Source organism: Pipra filicauda, unplaced genomic scaffold, assembly GCF_003945595.2.
Source record: "Pipra filicauda isolate LSUMZ 115617 unplaced genomic scaffold, ASM394559v2 scaffold217_size2002032_pilon, whole genome shotgun sequence".
Lineage (NCBI taxonomy): Eukaryota > Metazoa > Chordata > Aves > Passeriformes > Pipridae > Pipra > Pipra filicauda.
The window spans coordinates 1,835,416-1,854,901 of NW_024104329.1; the positions used below are offsets into that span (position 1 = coordinate 1,835,416).

General features: G+C 48.2%; 1 protein-coding gene and 1 long non-coding RNA gene across 4 annotated transcripts; one reads left to right on the forward strand and one right to left on the reverse strand.

Annotated features, from left to right (window-relative positions):
- The first annotated feature begins 209 nt into the window (after positions 1 to 209).
- On the forward strand, positions 210 to 15,657 carry RNH1 (ribonuclease/angiogenin inhibitor 1). 3 transcript variants are annotated; one of them, XM_027727747.2, is made up of 10 exons: positions 210 to 469; positions 3,865 to 3,970; positions 5,605 to 5,775; positions 8,551 to 8,721; positions 9,397 to 9,567; positions 10,357 to 10,527; positions 11,020 to 11,190; positions 12,125 to 12,295; positions 13,538 to 13,708; positions 14,117 to 14,204. In XM_027727747.2, exons 2-10 carry the CDS (start codon positions 3,885 to 3,887, stop codon positions 14,202 to 14,204), a joined length of 1,371 nt encoding a protein of 456 aa, XP_027583548.2. In that variant the 5' UTR covers positions 210 to 469; positions 3,865 to 3,884. The 3 variants fall into 3 exon arrangements, with proteins under 3 accessions (XP_027583548.2, XP_039237151.1, XP_027583550.1); XM_039381217.1 differs by lacking the exon at positions 210 to 469 and adding an exon at positions 2,443 to 2,932; XM_027727749.2 differs by lacking the exon at positions 210 to 469 and having other exon boundaries at positions 3,585 to 3,970; positions 14,117 to 15,657.
- On the reverse strand, positions 11,457 to 18,033 carry LOC120323240. The gene is made up of 3 exons (XR_005563533.1): positions 17,847 to 18,033; positions 16,773 to 16,973; positions 11,457 to 12,349 (listed from the first exon to the last, which is right to left on the reverse strand). It is a non-coding gene; the product is annotated as an uncharacterized LOC120323240 (long non-coding RNA).
- Positions 18,034 to 19,486: the final 1,453 nt, after the last annotated feature.

The following is a 19,486-nucleotide window of genomic DNA, read 5'->3' on the forward strand; positions in this document are numbered from 1 at the left end:
GAGGTGACAGGTAAGCAGTAATGTGCTCAGCATCACTCCTTGGCCAGGTGGGGCAGGGCTTGCCTGGGGAATGGAGAAACTATGCAATCTCCAGCATCTCTATCCACACTTTAACAGTGTGGTGGCCTCATTTTCGGATGGATCCTTCAAAGGCAACCACTTCCTTGCTCTGAGCTAAACCATGTCGAGTGGCTACATGATCCAGTGGTAGAAGTTAAAGCCACCTCTGTCCTTATCACGCTTAGTGCGATGGTGGCATCGTCACTAAGCCAGACACAATCGCGTACAGAGTGCTTGCTCCTTGAGCCCCTGAAGAGCTGCCACGGGAGGAAAAAAACCGTCACAGCCCAAAACTTGCTTTCCTCCCTCTAGCAGGCACCATGTGTACGACAGCAGAGGTTGCGTGGTAACGGCAGCAGGGAGGCGCCAGCTCTGCCTTCCTCGCTCCCCGGACGGCACCGAGAGCAAGGTACGTATCAGCGGCAAAATCAGACTCTGAAACTCCCTGAACTTTCCCTTCTGCTTACCGGGGGGCAACACGTAATCGTTTTAAAGCCGTCCTTTGTAGGCGGCAGCTGGTTGTGCTTAGTTGAACTGTTGTGTGAGCCAGGGGGACAGGAACAGGGTGTTTGTAGGAAGAAAAAACTCGGGGAGATGCTGAGATTTTGGGGCTGAGGGAGGAAGGGAGGCAAGTCGCTATGTTGCCTAGAGCCTCTCGGCACTTCAAAACCTTTCTTTGCTCTGTCTCGTGAAAATCTGAATGAGCTTTTACTGGGGCTAAAAGTACTGGGAAACAAAAGGGAGACAGGGAGTTGCCGGCAGCCGGAGGAGGAAGCGAGCCGAGCGATGACGAATGCCTTCCAGCCCTGGCCAAGCGCTAGCACCCTTGCCCCGCCGCGGGAGGTGCGGGAGAGCCGCTGGTCACTGGGGTCGGGGGGAAATCTAGGGAGGGGACAGTCACGGCAGCGGCCGAAGTCTGGCGTGCCCATCCTCCATCGCTGTCACGGCTTCGTTCCAGACAGCTTAGAGAGAGGCCTTTGTGCCAGCGAGGTGCAGCTCGTCTGCTCGGCAACATGTTGCGCTAACGAGGGAGACAGAGAGAAAAGATGCGTCATGGATAGGACCGGTGACAGGGATGGAGAGCGGGGACATCCCAGGCCCTCCAAGCTGGGCCCCCGTGCACAAGCTGTCTGGCAAGGTGGAAGGCAGGGACACCACAGAGGAATGGATGTTTTTGTTGTTCCCAGTTCAAACAGTTCCCGGTTTCGATCTCCCTGGGGAAGTACAAGGCGGGGTCCTGTTTCCCCCAGCCAAGACCCCGCCATGGTGCCTCTCCTCTGGGTGATGGATCCCCATTGTCCTCCAGGTCCCAGCATGGGTTACAGGTTGCCCTCCGAGTCAGCTGGGACACCACCTCACTTTTACTCTCATCCTTTGTGCATCCCCTAATTATAGGGATTTCTCCTGCTCCTGTTCTCCTGTCTTGTATCCCAGTGCTCCTGCTCCGGGTGGGGGTGGGGAGATTGGAGTGGATGGGAAACAGGGGCAACAGGGGATGGGAGTAGAAGGAAAGGGAGGAAAAGAGAAAGAAAATAGGTAAGTTGGTGAGAAGAGGGGAAAGAGAGAAGAAATGGGGTAAGAGGAGGGATAGCAGAAAAAGGAGGACAGAATTGTGGAAAAGGAACAAAAGAGGGAAAGGGAAAAGAAGGGAGAAGGAGGAAAAGAAAGAGAGAAGTGAGGAGAATACAGGGAAAAGAGGGAAGGAAGGGAGGAAGGAAGGGAGGGAGGGAGAAGATGGGGAAAAGAGGGGGGAAGGGAAGAAAAAGAGGGAAGGGGGAAGCACAGGAAAGAGAAGAATGTGAAAGGTGAGAAGGGAAAAAGGAAAAAGAAGGATGTGAGGAAAACAGGAAAAAAGAGGGAAGGAAGAAGACATGAAGGAAAAATATAAAGGAGAGTGGAAGGGGGAAAGAAAGGAGGGAAAAGGGGAAAAGAAGTGGGGAAAAGGGAGGGAGAGGGAAGCAGGCAGAAGTCAGGAAAAAAATAAGAAAGGGAAACACAAAAAAGGGGAAAGAGGAGAAACGGGGAAAAAAAGGAGAGACAGAGGAAAAGGGCGTAAAAGGGAAAAAAGGAAAAAAAAGGGGGAGGGAGGAGGGACAAATCCTGCCCCTCCCCGCTGCGCTACCAGGCGGAGCCGGGAGGAGCCGGCGGCAGCTGCGCGGTGGCGGCGCGGCGGTAGGAGCTGGGGGAGCAGGGCAGGGGGGGCTGGGGCGGAGGGACGGAGAGAGGGAGGAAGGAAGGAAGGAAGGGAGCGAAGGAAGGGAGGAAGGTTGCGGGAGTTAAGCGCTGCCCGCGGTGCGGGAGCTGTCGGGAGGCGGTGGAGCTGCGGGCACAGGGGCGGGTGCCCGCGGCGGAGGGGCCGGGCAGGGGCAGCAGCGATGGCGGGTGTGCCCGCGGGGCAGCGCCGGGCCGGGGCTCGGGACCCCGGAACGGGATCCCCCCTCGGCTCGCAGGGAGGTGGCAGGGCTCGAGGGGGTCGGGGGAGAACCTTTTGTCGATCCGGGTTTAGGGGAAAACCAGGCAAATGCCGGGGAGGGCTCTGAGTGTCCCCTGGCGTGTCGCCGCGGGCGGGGGTTGCTCCGACCCGCATCACCCCGTGACACGTGGGCTGTGGTGCCATCCCACGGAGGCCGTGGGCCGGCATTCCCGGCAGCGCCCGCGTTGGGAAGGGCAGAGGCCGAGCACGTCCATGAGCTCGTGATCCCGCTGGCGCCGTGTCCCGGGTCCCGCCGTGATTCCCGAGCGCAGCCCCGCGGTCGGACGCGTCTCCTCCTCACGTGGGTGAGGGGTTTGTTGCGGACGAGACCTTACTGATGCCGAGCGCGCCTCCGAGAAAAGCGAGTTTGGCATACCCGCGATGCTGTGGCAGCAGGAGGTGACTGGGAGGGAAAGCGGTGGTTAACTGCAGTTCGCATTCCGATGTGATAGCTCAGGGGATTATTTCTTTTACAAACGCCCTGTAGTCTGAGTCATGTTGGCCAAAACAGGGGACCAAGGCTGCATTTTGTCACCTACTGCAGCACAGCTTCTAATCCCATCCACTGCAAACTAAGCCTGGAGCTCAGCTACTGGCCTTGTCGTGGTTTTGTGCACATTTATCTGGAGCTGCTCTGCAAGGGGCAGTGTTTACATCAGTTCAGAAATGCAGGTTGACTGCAGAGCAAAAAAATTCCTGCTTACCGGCTTCTGGTACTTGACTTGCACCACCAGAGCAACCTTTCAAACCTTGGAATTAAGGCATGAAGGAACGCTTTTCCCATTCACCGAGGTTCCACTTCTCACATACAGACATATGACTCACAGGATTTTTAATTTGAGCCCAGGCAGTTCTCATGTTCATTTTTCTCACTGACCCTAATTCTCTCAAAATTATCCCGGTTTTAATTATAGCTTGAGGTTCCACAGTTGGTCGGTGCATCACGCTGGTAGAGCTTGGCATCTGTGTGGCTCAGCAGTGCAATAGTGAGTAACACCAGCGCCTCTGAAAAGCTCATTCTGGTTAAGCTCCCTTGGAGAGGGAAGGGAAGCTTCCTAGTTTCACACAAGCAGCTTTCAGATAACCGGCTGTTGCCATATCTCTCCAGGATTCCTATTTCCCTCGTGGAGAACGGCCTTGATAAGTCCCAAACAATACCATTCCAACTCTGCTGGCTTATAGTGGTGCTTGCAGCAGAGTAGTGTTGGAAAAATATTATCTGTCCCCTTTGCACAATGTGACTCATAGCTGAGAGCTGAGGGGGTTGGAGAATGTTGTTGCTTCTCAGTCAATTAGAAAAAAAGGTGGTTTTGTTTTGTTTTAATTTTCAGGTCTTATCTCAACTGTCAAAATGGAGCTTGACATCCAGTGTGAGGAGATGAGCCCATCCAGATGGGCTGAACTTCTGACTACAATGAAATCCTGCAAAACCATCAGGTAGTAACCAGTTGTGTATCATCTCTTCTGAGTAAGAACTGTTGCAATTCTCTCCTGTGCTCTTCACCTTCAGAACTGTTTGACATAGGACTTAGAAATTGATCAGCAACAGTATTGATTCTACCTATTTTTATCCAGAAAGTTAAATTAATTTAAAGTTTTTCAACAACAGATAAACATCGTTTGGTATGAAGCAATGTTGCCCTGATTCCATGATGTGCCATAGAGCTCAGCTAGGTGATGTGATTATCTAATATTTGACCACCATTTTGGTTATTCTGCTTTTCTCCCTCAGGAGGGGGAAGACATCACCCTGTGCTCATTAGGTTGCACATTCTTTGGGCTGCAGCTTAGATGCTGTCTTAACTTTTGCTTAATAGTCACACACAAGCCACCTGCCATCGGCTTTTAATTCTTCACTTGACCTTCAGAAGTACCAACCTTCTTTGTTGAGCAGACAGCATGAGGGAACCCTTTCCTGGGGTGTAAAGTGTAGGACAGGGCCCAGAAGAGTTGCTCCTGCAGTCTTTCGCCTCTGCTGGTTGGGAATTCACACCCCACAGGCTGGTATCATCCTGCTCAGGCTGGAGAGGATGGGCCGCATCATGCCAGCAATGCCTCGGAGGACATCAGCCAGGCTGAAGGTGGCTTGCTTTTGTTTTGCAAAAGAGCTTTTGCAGGCAAGCTTCATGGGCCTGGCCTTGACTTCCTGAGGCCTGCCCTGGGTGGCAGAAGGCAGTGGGATGGTTGTCTCCTGGGCAGAGGGTGGGCTGCTCCAGATGTAGTGGATGAGAGTGGCTGCAGCATGGATTGTTCATCAGTATTGAACACAGTCTCATTGGGAATCAAGTCTTCTTGCCAGAGGGGCAGAAGGAGAAACCTAGTGGACCCTCAGTTTTCATGCTGTTGTCTAAGAAAAGTGACCAGGCAACTTTTGGCAATCCTGACTGTGGCTGGGGCTGTAGGGTTCTTCATGACACCTTCCTTTTCCCCCATGTCTTTTCTGCCTCCCTCTACGGCTCTCTGCTTGTCCTGGGCTCCTGATCCTTTCAATTCAGTTAACCCACATCAATTTAGCAACAGCGAGAAAAATGCTGATGTCCAGTGGGAGAAGCTGCTGCCATACTGCAAACTCACCGTTTGTGTGCTGAGATTCACGGTGGAGGGAGATGGTGCAAACCAGCATGACTCACCTACAGGAGACCAAACTGCTTGTGGGTGTCTCTGGGGCTGGCTGAAGATCCAACTTGGTTGTTCTCAGTGCAGAACCAGTCTGACAGCCTGTGAGCTGCCTCTGGTTAGACATGGCCTCAGATGGCAGGCAGTTTGCCACTATGACTGTTTAAATGAAGGTGCATCCTACAGCTGAAGGGGAATGATTTGTGCCCTCCTCTGTGCAGCACAGAGGAGGAGTGAGGCTTGGGGAACTGCCACCCAGCCCATCCTGTACTGCAGCCCTGCAGAGAGCACTTTTGGGCCATGCAACGCTCAACAGGTCACACACATACTTATGGAGGCATCCCAGGAACTGCAGAGGACTAAATTGCCCACTTTGCTTTAAAAGGGAATGCTCCAGCCAGGGAGAACAGAGCAGCTCTGGGAACTAAAATGCTCCTTCTCTCTGTGTCTTTCAGGTTGGATGACTGCAATCTCTCCAGCAGTAACTGTGAGGATCTCTCTTCCATCATCAATACAAATCCATCCCTCACAGAGCTGAAGCTGAACAACAATGAACTGGGAGATGCAGGTGTTGAATACCTGTGTAAAGGGTTGCTGATGCCAAGCTGTAGCCTACAGAAGTTATGGTAAAGCCCCATTTTGTCTTGCTCTAACATGCTGTCGTGAATGAGTGTTTTAAGGTCACTTGAATCACTGGCAAAGGTATTGGCAAAAGCAGGTTTAACATAAAAGTGAAAGCACAACAAAGTTCACTGGCAAGGTTCACTCTACTACTTACTAGATGGTTAAAGCACAAAGAGAAAAAGCAAACAAAAAGCTAAAATAAATCTAAAACCAATGTCAACCCAAAAATTATCTTCATGGAGGCTGGGGTGGGAGGAAGGATAATGGTATGGATAAAAAGGAATAAAGAAGACTTTCCTGTTGAGTCTCAAGGTTCAGAGTAAACACCCTTGCTAACCTGAGCCCCAAACTTGACCAACAGTTTAGGCCTAAAGGTTTTAACATCACTTAAACTTAACAGCATTTAAGCGATAGTTTAAATTAAACAATTTAACAAAGTATTCATTTAGAATTTACTATAGTACAACAGTTAAATCAGGCCTAACCTACAAATCTAAAGTACTTAAGAATCTAGCAGAGCAACAATCATAGTACATTTGCTGTAGCATATTGACACCTGCACACACACAGACCTAAATAAGTTAAGTACGAGGTGCTTGCATCTTCTCAGCGGGTGAAGGATTGAGCCTCGAGGCAGGAGGGGGTGTCAGCACAGAGTCCATCGTTGTCATTTGGCAATCCTCTGAGTATAGCCAACTTCAGAGTTCGCCAACTGACTCTGAGAGGCCCCGTTCTGGTTGCAGCCCACTGTGGTTCAGGAGAGCTCAAAGGGTCTCACTTTGGACTGCTGTTTATAAGGTCATGAGAGAGTGGGCTTTAGTCGCAATAATTTTTCATCCTGGTCGGTAATTTTCTTTGAAACTTTGATAAGGAAAACGTTATTCCACTTGGGTTATTATTCAGGCAAGAAAAATAAGTTTCTAAGGCTGTTCATTAAAAAAACAGGAGCTCATTAGACAGCGTTAGTTCCTGGGAACAGACAGTGAGCTTTTTTGTAAGTTCAAGGGGACCTTAGCCCAGGTGCTGTTTGTCAAGGCCGAGGCCCAAGGGAAGGGAGGGAATGCACCACTACATGTGCTTGCAGGCAGCTACGGGTGAAATCATGAGGCAAACTCGTATGTGGTGGTATTAAGAGCCGTGACGATCCATTTCAGCCATTACCATGGTCAGATGGCTGGAAAACCCCAGCAGTTTGTATGTAAGTGGTATATTTATTGGAATAGTCCAGATCATCAGCCTCTCTTCATTTTCCAGCACAGAGGGAAGGACAGGTAGGGTTTTCCCAGCCACACAAAGGCTTTCTGGGGACTTTCTTTAGAAGAGGTGCTAGATCTTTCCACAGTCTAGGCAGCTGAATTATCTGTTTAGGCCAACTTAAACAGAAGGATGACCACAAAGGGCCCCCACTCTGCCATTAGCACATACTTGACATTGTCACAAATGCATTTTTCAAAGGGCTCTTCTGCCAGTATTAAGCATGGTATTCAACATGTGGTCTGGTTTGCTTTCTCCTTTCTCTGGGAGCCAAGCAAAAGGGTGTTCTTATGAGCCTTGGTCTTTCAAGAGCTGTCAGCCTTTCTGCATTCTACCAGACTGGCTCAGTCTCAAGCCTTGTCTTGTCAGCTGGGCAGAGCCAGCTTGGTTTGGGACAGCATGTTTTATAGAGGCACCCTGCCACATTATAGCATAAGTGAGCTTCCATCAGCAACCCTGGTGCAGGAGCTTTAGTCAGAGCCAATGGCTGCTGCCCCTGCTCCTCAGAAGCCCTCAAAGAGATGGTTTCTCTGTCCAGCATCTCTTCTTCAGGATACTGGAGTCCTCCAGCTTGTGAAGGGGGTCTAGGACACTACCTTGTAAAAATCATTTGCCTTTTAAACCAGATATGCCTGCTTCAAAGTCTCTGTGTCCCCTGCAATGAGGACTCAGACAAATAGAGGGAAAGTTGACTGTGAAGCTAATCAAATTGCAACTCTCTGATGAGCCTTCAAGAAATAACTGTGGTACTCTGTACTGGAAGACTTAAGTAATTTTTCAGAGAGTTTGTCCTAGGCTTCACACTTCTCCAGATGCTCAAGTAACAGCCTGGATTAGGTTTTCTCAGTTCTGTAGAAATATAATTGTCCATTTTTGAGGTTCTAGCGAGAGCAAACAAACCCAAGTCAAACTTAGTACCTCCATTCATGACCTCTCTCCGTTGCCACAAAGTCCTGTCCACTAACTATATAAACATCCCATAGCAATACTAGCACAGTTCCTGTGCTACTTCTCCAAGCCTGAGTGCTGAAGGATCAACTTTGTAGACCCTTCTTAGAGTATACCAATAAACATCTAAATGATATCCATGGATTTAAGCCAAGTAGGATGAAATTTTAACTTCTAGCTACTCTGGGTCATATCTCTAGAGGGGGCAATAAATCATAAGATGCCACTGCTTTATCTCTGGGATCAGCCTCATGATAATTAAAATACTTCTATAAAGCAGTTGTGGTGCTACTTCATGTAGGGTGGATCCTTATTTATTCTGCTGGAGGTGCTGCATGAGCAATTATGCCGAAGGAAGCATGGGAGCTATTATTCATGGTACAGATATAATACTAACTGAGAGAATATTTTAACATGTGTAAAACAGCAGCACTAACCAGGATATATCGTTTCCTAGAGGGTTAGTGCCATGGTGTCCTTTCCAAGCTCAAACCTTGGCAGATACACCTCGCTGAGAAGAGCCTCTGTAATTCTGGGGCTGCATTTCCCTCACCCTGGTTGCCTCTCTCCTTCAGGCTGCAAAACTGCAATCTGACAAGTGCCAGCTGTGAGACCCTGCGGTCTGTCCTCAGTGCACAGCCATCCCTGACAGAGCTGCACGTGGGTGACAACAGACTGGGAACTGCTGGAGTGAAGGTGCTGTGTCAAGGGATGATGAACCCCAGCTGTAAGCTGCAGAAGCTGCAGTAAGTAGTCACTGGGATTTTCTGGTCATCAGACAGGTCATGCTTGTCTTTCCCTTGAGAGAAGGAGGAGTTTTGTTCCCAGATGTGGATTTCTTCTTGTTTTACCTGAAATTGTGTCACACTTATTCACACCGGTGGGTGTCGTGGGTTTGTAAGACTTGGGTGTCTGTTCCCACAGGCTTTGTTTAGGCCTCCTGGCAGCGGTGGCTGTAAATGCAGGACCTCTTAGACATCCAGAGGGCATCAGATTCTGCTGCCCTTGGTCTTTGTTTTATGACTGAGCGGGACCTTGGTCTATTTGCAGCCCCCATCTCGGGCTGGGAAGGCCCGATGGTGAGGCTGTGAGATGGTGTTGCAATGTAGAGCTCAGTCACGTGCTCCAGGGCAACCTGTGCAGTGGTTTAATGGAGGATTAGTGTAAAAATGGGTGGGTAATTAGTCTTGCTAGGGTCCCTTAGGGTCTGGTTTAAGAATTAATGCTTCCTGCAATGAGCAGAGAGATGCTGTTAAAAACTCTTATGGTTATCTCTGTCTTTATGCATTGCCTGGTCTCAACTCATGTTGGCATCTTTTCTGCCCTGGCTAACACACACTTTGCCCACAGCTGATTCTTGCAGATCGTGAGACGTGGTAAAGACAGTTGGTTTTTTGCCTGGAATTCTTTTCTTCTTGCAGGCTGGAATATTGTGAACTCACAGCTGATATTGTGGAAGCTCTCAATGCCGCTCTGCAAAGCAAGCCCACCCTGAAGGAACTCAGCCTGAGCAACAACACTCTGGGAGATACAGCTGTAAAGCAGCTGTGCCGGGGACTGGTGGAGGCAAGCTGCAACCTAGAGTTACTACAGTAAGGAAGAGCTGGACATCTCTAATTTCAACCAGTCCTGCTGCTAGTCATACCATCCATAAGACAGTAAAAATTATTGCCAGGAATGCTTGAAATTTAGGCCAGATTTTTTGCAGGCTCAGATTTATATAACAGAAGGCAGTACACAAACGAGTGTACAGCTTTCAGTTTTGGAAATTTTGGTACCACAGGTAAACCAGCACTTACAAGGGGGGACTGCTCGCCAGTGTCTCAGAGCAGAGGAACAAGTACCCTCAGTGGCTTCAGTTCTTAACTTTGAATTACTAGCCAGCTGAGCATACTTATTAGAGCCCTTTTTTGCTACAAAACAGAGGTGCTGGACTTGGCCTTGTATCTGGGGTAAAGCCCTTGACGGGCTTTAGGGTAGAAGTACAATTCATTTTATATTGCCCCTGTGGTTCAGCAGGGGTTGGCTCAGCAGGGACTTTATGATACAGTCAAAAGTTCCTCTTAAAAGGGATAATCAATATAAAGTGGGAGTTTGGCAAGAATGATCCTTGCTTTAATGGTTATGAATGGGTAGGTCAGAGTAAAAATGTCCTGCAGCCTCATGAAATGCAGGAGCAGTGTGTTGCCTCACCCAGAGCCCACCTAGGACACCTGTATCATCTCTGAGCCTTGCAGGATCTAGCAATGCCCAGCTGGGCTGCACTGGTTTGCAGCAAGGAAGCAGCACATAGACCCTTCTCAGTCTGAACTGGGCGTGTTGGAGTGTATCTTAATACAGCAGGTCTGGAGCAGTAACTCCAACTGTGCTTTTTCATGCAGCCTGGAGAACTGTGGCATAACCAGCGACAGCTGTCGGGATATTAGCACTGTTCTCAGTAACAAGTCATCACTGATGGATCTCTCTGTGGGGGATAACAAGATCGGGGACTCCGGGCTGGCTCTGCTTTGCCAAGGACTGATGCATCCTAACTGCAAAATCCAGAAGCTGTGGTAAGGGTGGGAAGAGGTTTCTTAAATCCCTTGTCCAGCCCCCAAGCTTTCAAGGTTGTGCTGCTGGTTCGCTCCTAAGTGGAAAGCGTCTGTTACCCCTCTGGCCCAATGAAAAAAGAATGTCTCAGCTGCAGATTAGTTCCTTCTCAAAACTGGTGGAGGACATCATGAGCAAGCAGAACCACGCTGAAATCACTTGGATCAGATTCTGGGAAGAGTGTGAATGGAAGTTTGTGGTGGCATTGTCTTGGTTTCCTGTTATCTACTAGAACTGCATGTTCCTTTTTTTGTGTGTGTGTGTTAAAAACAGAGCTTTTCTGCAACAATTGGAAAGTAAGGAGAAAGCTGTGTGATATGATGCATGAATGGGTTTTGTAAAGGATAGAAGAAAATGAGATGATGTAACCAGAAATTCAGAATACTAAAATAGGATTCTGTTTTCTGATCTAAGTCATTCTTGGGAGAAAATAATGGTTTTTTTCTTCCCTGCAGGTTATGGGACTGTGATCTCACAAGTGCTAGCTGTAAAGATCTCTCCAGACTCATCAGTACAAAAGAGACCCTCACAGAGATCAGTCTAATAGACAATAACCTGAGAGACTCAGGGATGGAAATGCTGTGTCAGGCGCTCAAGGATCCCAAATCTAAACTTCAGGAGCTATGGTGAGCTGCTGTCAAGTTTCACGTATCCACTGCCTTCTTTGAAGGCTTCACTGAAGAAAGATGTAAGTGAAGTAGTGCCCACCAGATTGATGCTCAGTTGCAATGGTTGTATAAACAATTTGTGCTGGTTGTTAATGAAAGGATTTATGGAGTTGAAGAGGGTTTTTATAGACTTAAAAACTTAAAAGGTATTTGTATTTCTAAACTCGTAGACACTTTGAAGATCTGCCCCATAGTCCTGTTAATAGGAGACCAAACATCACTTGTAGAGCTTCTAATATATTTTATTGTGCAACAAATGTCAGCTGAGAGACTTTTGAAATTTGAAAGGCCTCTTGTAATAGCAAATTGAGTGCTGTGATCATATATCTCAGGTTCTCCACTGGATCTAATCTCTCTCACTGATCAGCCAAAAGAAGCTGTAGTGACATAAACAGTTCTCAGCATCCTATCCTGTTGACTGTGTTACCCTTTAGTCTGGGACGGTCTGGTGGCCAGGAGAGGAAATTTGTTCTTTCACTCAGAAACTGAACAAGCAACACTTGAACTTTTCTACTTTGCAAATTCAGCTCCTGCCCCAGCTGGGTTCTTGCCCTACACTGGAGGCTTGGAAGTCAACCTCAGGAGTGCATGGTGGAGCCAAGAGTGACTTTTAGAGCAGTGTGCTTCATTTTTGATTGTCCCTGTGCTTGATGGGCAGGTGCCTTTCGTAGGTGCACGCTCTGAGACAGACAGCCCACATATAAGAGTGGGAGAGGTGCTGCTTAGAAAGAACGGAGCATATGGGGGTTGAGGGGAGTACAGTGATTATGGGAAAACTCTGGTTTCTCTGTTCCCACTGCCTGGGCTCCTGTTAAGCAAATGTAGAGAAGCGAACGGTGCCTGATACTCTCTAGATCTCCCACCTAGATCTCATGTCACTTTTGCCTTGCAGGGTTAGGGAGTGCGGGCTCACGACTGCTTGCTGCAAGGTTGTCAGCTCTGCTCTCAGCACCAACAAGCACTTGAAAGTACTGCACATGGGTGAGAACAAGTTGGGAGATGCAGGTGTTGAACTCCTCTGTGAAGGGCTGCTGCACCCCAACTGCAACATCCAGTCCTTATGGTAAGGTGCACCCTCAGAAGTCATCTTCTCTCTTGCTGCATTACCCTTCCAAGACTGTGCAGAGAGAGAGAGAGAGCAATAGATGTTAGTGTGGTATTTTTTTGTTTTGTTCATTATGAAACAATTTCCGCCACAAGCTGATGATTAAGTAGTCCAGGAGCAAGTCAGTGGAAGCCACACCTTCTATCTATGTATTCTGTCACTCGTGATCTCGAAAGTACAGGCTGGCACCTGTGTGACAGTGCATTCGTAGCTGTCCACAGGTGCTGTCCCAGGTGCAGAACTGAAAGTTCACAGCACAGTGTACCTGGGACAAAGAGTGGGGAGGCTGGAGTGATCTTGCTTTGTTGTGGGAGCCATGCACTGTAGAGCTTCTGGTGCCCTTCTCTAAACTCATGTGCAGGGCCTCTCTCAGGTGAAACACTGAGATGGAGAAACTGCTGGTCGAGGTGTCATGTGCTTATTCTCATGCCTGCCAGTCTCAGTGCAAAGCCTGCCTGGATTCACCTGTTACCCCTTATTCCCATAGTCCCTATGGGTGCAAATACAAGTACTGATCCAGCCTCACTGGTAGGAGTAGGAGGCCATCTGGAGCATCACCTCCAGCCCTGTGGTGGGCTTTGCCTTCTCCATCTGCCTGTCCCTTCCTAGGTGGGCACTGAGCTCTGGACTGTGTGATGCTCAGGGCACCTCAGTGCCTTCTCCATGCCTCTGGACAGAAGCCGGAGCTGTGCTCTGATGCCTGAGTCTTACAGTGAGTGAGTTGAGTCAAAGGGTCGTGGGAGGCATAAGTAAGACTAGAAGTCTCTTCCAGAAAGACATGTTTGCTGACCAGTTAAAGCTTCTCAACTGAGAGGTCTCAATTGCCCTTTTTGGAGAGATTGTTGCAAGTCTCAAATAGCACTCACATAGTACTAAAGTTTAGAGATGATTTATGATCACTTTAAACCAAAAACATGATGCCTGGTGTTGAAGTTGGGAATATCTTCTATGGGTTCCTTCTACCCCTGTAGCCACACATTATTAAGCTTTAGGGAGGACTTCTAGGTGTTCAGCAGTCACCATGAGGGTGGCTGTCTCTGTGCTGAGACCACGGGCCAGCCCCTGCTGATATCTCAGAGCTGTCAGCTTCACAGAGATTGCTGCTCCATGCTAGGATGTCTGTGTCTGCTGTCTGAGGGTGGGCTGGTGGTCCCTGGAGCCATGGCTCACTGCAGTGTCCTCTCCCTGCTCTCCCTGCAGGCTGGGTAACTGCGATCTGACGGCAGCCTGCTGTGCCACCCTCGCCACCGTCATGACCACCAAGCAGTGCCTTACCGAGCTGGACCTGAGCTACAACCCTCTGGAAGACGAAGGCGTCAGGAAGATCTGTGAAGCCTTGAGGAATCCCAGCTGCAATGTGCAGCAGTTAATGTGAGAGACGTTTGTGGCCCTGTTGTGTTCCCCCTGGCAGGTGGTGAACTCAGAGAGCTGGGAGGCTGTGGGGAGGGGGCCGCAAGCACCGGCTCTCTGGGAATTGCACCTGAGGGCAACTAGTGACCGGAGGGGATTCAAATGCTGTCTGCATGTCCAAGTGACATGACCACAGTGCCTTGATCTGTTTTGGTCCACAGGGCCAAAGCACAAGGAGAACGTGATGCTGGTGAGGGAGTAATAAGGCTCTGGATTGTAAAGCATGTTTTTGGCTGTTGGGCCGGACTCAAACCTAGATGGGGCCCTTCCTGTTATATGATCTTCCCATACTGGCCATCTGTGCATCGTTCTCTTTCTTTAACAGGAGGATGCTCACTAAACTTTGCTTGCCTTTTTGTTTTGGTGTAGTTTGTATGACATTTTGTGGAGTGCTGAAGTGGATGATGAACTGAGAGCCTTGGAAGACTCCAAGCCTGAAGTGAAGATCATTTCATGAGTGGTGACTGCCTGCAAAACAACGTCAAAGCAACATCCTCTTCTTAATCTGAACTTTCCATACGTGAAGCTAATTAACTTAATAGAGAATTTTCTTGTACCGAAACCATTTTTGGATTCCCTGATTGGGTGTCTGGAGAGCTGATTGATCTCCTGTGCATCTCTGGATGTACTAACTCTGAGGCTCATGAAAGCTGCAGCATCACTATCCTTGAAATAAACAATTACTGTCTTATAGAAGTGGGTCTCTAGCCTTTAGGAGCTCTTTAATCCTATAATCCCTTCTAATGAATTAGTTGGGCTTTAAAGAGAGCTCCTTTCCCAAGGCAAGAGAACTATGCACTGTATTGTTACTGCGTGTTGCTTTTGATAGGTCTCTGGGGGAGGCTCTCAAAAAACCGAAATGTTTTTTAATCTAAAATGGAGTTCTCCCCTGTCTTTCCCTGAAAGAGTTATTGGAAAAGCAGTGGTGGCCAAGGCACTAGAGAAAAAAAGAAATGAGCAGCTGTTCAGCTGTGTAATGTCAAAACTGGTGTCCTTTGAAAAGTGATTTTCCTACAAAAGATGCTGTGTGCATTCCTGCTAGTATGGGAAATTATTAAATGATTGATGTGTTTGCTCTGGCAAAGAGTGGTTCTACAGGAACTTTATACTTAATTTTTCTACTTATAAAAATAAAATATATCTGTATATTTCTCCTTTAAGACCAATCTAATCGCTTCTGAATTACAAGCTTGTTTTACTTGTTTGGTTTTGGTAACTCTTTAACTGAAATATATCAGAGATCTTAGTCAAGGTAGACAACAAGCCTAGAAGACATTCCAGTCTTCAGGGAATGCTGACTGGCTTTTCATGCCCAGTCAGAGTTTTAATAAACCCCGTTCCAAGGGTAAATGCATCTGTTGCATGCCTAAAACACAAAAGAATGAACACAGCTTTAAAAATGTAGGAGAACCTGGCATTGCCCTGGGGTGGCCTTGCAGGAAGAATGCCAAAAAAATCCCATTCCCCAACATCTCTTTCTGGAGTGGTCACTTGGTGTTTCATTCACTTGCAAGTCCTGCATGGGCACCCAGGTTCATAGAATATGCTGAGTTGGAAGGGACCCATCAGGATCATCGAGTCCAACTCTTGGCCCTGTGCAGGATACCCCAAGAATCACACCATGTGCCTGAGAGCATCCTCTGGGCTTTGGCTTCTGATACTCACCTATTGATCATGTAGAGGCTGTAACTGGCTTTTTTTTGACCTAAAATACTTGAGCATTGTTTCTACAATAGCCTTCACAAACCTCAAATGGTGCCTGTGAAACAGTTTAATTGTGTCTTCAGGCAGGTATGAAGGATAGGATTTGTCTTTTCCTCGAGGCATGTCTCTTGATGCTGCCCAAAATGCTAAAAAACCACTCCTTTTTGCTTTGGTCTTCCCCATCAATAAAAACTTACCCATTCTAAGGAGCTCATTAATAGTCTTTTCAGTTCATGGTCTCTCCTGGACTTAGCATGCACAGAATTCAAGCTGGGGGAGAAGATAGGGCTGCAGAGGGGAAAGAGAAAAGTAGGGGGAGCCAGGAAAATTAAGCTTGGGTGTAAAGACAACTCTCTAAAAAGACACAGCAAATATTAGAAACAGATTTCTGAGAGTGCTTGGTATGGTGGATAGAAAAGGATGTCTGAGAGGGAAGCAGAAGTGCTCCTGGGCTGCTCCCAAAGCAGTTTGTGGTCTGGCAGATTGAAGGTGAGGGGGTTTGCAGGCAAATCCTCCCTTGGCCCCATCTAGTGTGCAGGATGGGCTAAGGACTGCATCATCCAAAGTCAAACCCTAGCTAAACTACCCCACAGCCAGCACTCGTGATTCGCAGGACACGCTCCCTGCAGTGTCCCCTGTGCTGGCTACCCAGGGGGGGCACTCTACCCTCACACTGCAGCACAGGGCACCATTGTGCTGCTGTCCTCTGCTGCAAGGCCTGGAAAGTGCCTCCTTCCTCCACTGCAGGCAGAGGAGCACTGGGAAGGGTCTGCTGCCATGGCCCCTCTGCAGGCATTTAGTCTCTGACAGTGTGCTCCAGCCTGGGTATAAACCCCACGCCTGGCTTGGGTCCCAGAGTGGTTCTGCATTTCCTCCAAGAACACAGACAGAATTTGGAAAGGTCTCTGCAGCACACGCCACGTGTCCAGCTGCAAGCTTCATCAAGAAAAACCACAGGAGCCATATTTTGCCACCTCATGAGCTTGGAGCATCTCAGGCCAGGTCAGCCCAGCAGAGCTCTGCAGGTCCCCCCAGGATGGAGGGTAAAAAGCAGGTATAAATCCCGGGATCCAGGAGCAAGCCACTGTAGCAAGAGACATTTGCACTCATAAAAAAGACTGAAGCAAGGATTTCTACTCCTAAAAACTCGTTTGTTTTTATTCATCTATTAGTTGGTCCAACTCACTGCCCTGGCAAACCTTGTCACGTCAGTGAACTCGGGAGAGTTGAAAGACAGAGAAATTTGCTGCTTCTGCATTTTAGACATGTGGGTTGTCACCATTTTAAGCTAAAAGTAGTAGTCAGTAATTGAGTCACAAACCTTTCACATGGACTAGACAGGAGGCTGGCAGGCAAAGCCTTGCTCATACTGAGACAACAGCTGGAGCACTTGCAGCTTCTGGGACATTGCAGTCACATTCTGGTTCTCAGTTAGGTCAAATGGTTGGATCCCCGTCGTACAGTGGTTTGTAAATACTGACTTTCTACTAGCAAGGGCTGAGTTTCACCTAGTGTAATGAAGCTTAAAGACAGAATTATACAGCCAAAATAGAAGATTAAGAAATACAAGTACGACTTCCAGTTTAAGCAAATACTAGAACCTTAAAAACACACCCCAGAGATCTTAAATCCAGAGAAAACAGACCTGTATTTTAGATCTCAGTAACAGCAACAGTGGTTTAGAGTGCGGTAAAACTTCCATTTTCTGCTAGTAGTTTAGGATTCTAAAAAGAATTTAATTTTTCACTCATCACAGCATATGATCACAAGCAGGGAGGTCACAGTGTTCCAGTTAATGTTGCCAGAGTAGTTAAGCAAACACTGCTTACAGTTTATACCCCAAGCAAACCTCCTACTTGCTTTGGAAGATCTTCAAATCACAGCTGCCCTGGCATCCCTGACAACTCTCTTGCTGCCTGGGCTTTTTGGGAAGGAGCTCCAGCGCAGCAAGGCTCCAGGCACCAGCTTCAAATGACAGTGATGCTAACAGCAATTTCAGTGCTCCAGTGGAATCTGAAAGGGGAAATCAAGCCAGCTGTGTTTGAAGAGTTAACCACACACAGCTCCTCACTTTGAAAGCAGCACTTGCCATCTGAGTCATTCCCAAGCCTCTACTAAAACAGTCTGAAAGGGAGTTACTTCTTGCCTGAATTCCCCTTTTGCACAGAAAACAATGATTTTCAATTATAATTTCCAACACATCTTCTCCTTTCTGTGTGCTTATTTCCTCAGTCACCCCTTCCTCCCCAGCACCTCCTTTTCATTTCATCTCTTCCACTAATGGGGAAAACACATGGGGGAAAAAAAAAAGAAAAGAACAAAAAAACCCGAAAAACCAAACCCCACTAAGGGGGAAAGTCCCTCATAAGGTAAGAAGAGTTTTGATCTACTTTACCCATTCCCCTCCTCACAGCTGAGCACGGACATCTTGCATTTCTCCTCCTCGGGTACAGCGTCACAGCCCTCTCCTTCCTCATGTCTCCCACTTGTCTGACACACCACAAACACTGGCCCGTCAAGTGCACTCCCTGGTTGGCAAGGACTCACAAATTGACAGCTTGATGAATGTGTGAGGTAAATCTTACATCTCTCAGCTAGAGCCAGCTGCATCCACCACGAGACGAAATGCAGCCCCCAGCAGGAGAAAGAAAGTGGGCTGGGTCAGATGACTGCACAGATGATAAGCCTTTCCAAGCTAGAGGGCAAATTGGAGGCACATGGGATGCAGAACCATGTAGCTGGGGGGATGGAAACTTTAACTGGCCAATATTCTGTCAAAGCCTATCTGGTTTGCAATTAGAGGCAGGTATGCAGTGAGAGAGGTGAATTGTTGGCAGTACCTCAAGCCCTTGAAGATGTTCCAGCAGACACTCAGAAAGTCCCAAGACAGGCTGTGCTGCCATCAGGCTGGCACACTGCAGCCCATAATATCCTCAGAGGGAAATAAGGTACCAGCACAGCTGTCATTTGTACAGGTACCCTACAAGCAACTCATGCAAATCCTCCAGTGCTGCTCACTGTTTCCTACCTCCCTGGTAATTATCACATCCTAAGAACCACAGTGTGCCATCGGGACAGTGAATAGACTCCGTTGTACTCTGCACTGCCAGCACTTCCCACCCCAATGTCTTTATGCCCCAGGTATTGCTTTTGCCTTGTTCCACGCTTCACTTCCACGCTTAGGTCAGACCCTAATCATGCTTTGCAGATGATTAAAGCACCTCTGTTTCTGAATACAGAAGTACTCTGCAGGCCCTATTGTAGTTGTCTGGGAAACGCTGCCTGCCTCCGTGACTTGTAGGTGCAGCTTAGCTAATTGAGCTCCTGGTAGCTGGGTTACATGTGTCAGCTCATCTCTCCTATGCAGTAACCGCAAACCAAGTCGTGAGGCTGCACTTGGAGATAATTAGAATACAAAGCACCAAAGAGTTTTCTCCATGGCACTTCCCACAAAAAGGGAAAATAAGACTCTTTCATTTCTCTCTGACTGCAGTGGGGAGCTGCTGCTTTCTTCTCCCAGGGGATCTCTTCCCAGCTCTGTGCCACAGGATGCAAAGCAAATATAGATTAGACGCGCTACGTGGCATGCAGCCATGTCTGCTAACTACAGCAGGATCAAAGATAGCTATAATCCCAACAGCGTGGGTTAGATTCAGCTAATGAATTCTCTGGGGAAGAAATCTGGCCAGATTTGGATGACTTCATAAAGAGCAGATAGAGCTTCCAAGGCTGGAGGGACCAAATGGTACTGATCCGAGGCTTCTCAGGGAAATTCATCCAAGCCCAGGTGGGATAAGGAGTGAAAACCAGGTGAGGGAGAAAGGAAAGCACTGGAGGATGGCTCCTGTCTTGCTAAGCAGGGTGGTAACTTGTTTTTCTAGTACAGCAAACCAACGTTTTACCACATCAGTGGCAGTGTGGCATGTGTATGATGATCTGCTTTTACACCATTTCTGAAGGCTTTTGTTTAAGTGCCCAATGTTGAGTTAGGCACGTGGGAGGAACTGTAAAGGGGATTCTCTTGGTTTTCCAGGG

Coding starts and splice junctions, on each gene's coding strand:
- RNH1 (XM_027727747.2), top strand. CDS start 3,885: ATGGAGCTTGACATCCAGTGTGAGGAGATGAGCCCATCCAGATGGGCT. Junction 11,191..12,124: donor TCTAAACTTCAGGAGCTATG/GTGAGCTGCTGT, acceptor TTTGCCTTGCAG/GGTTAGGGAGTGCGGGCTCA. Junction 13,709..14,116: donor TGCAATGTGCAGCAGTTAAT/GTGAGAGACGTT, acceptor GTTTTGGTGTAG/TTTGTATGACATTTTGTGGA.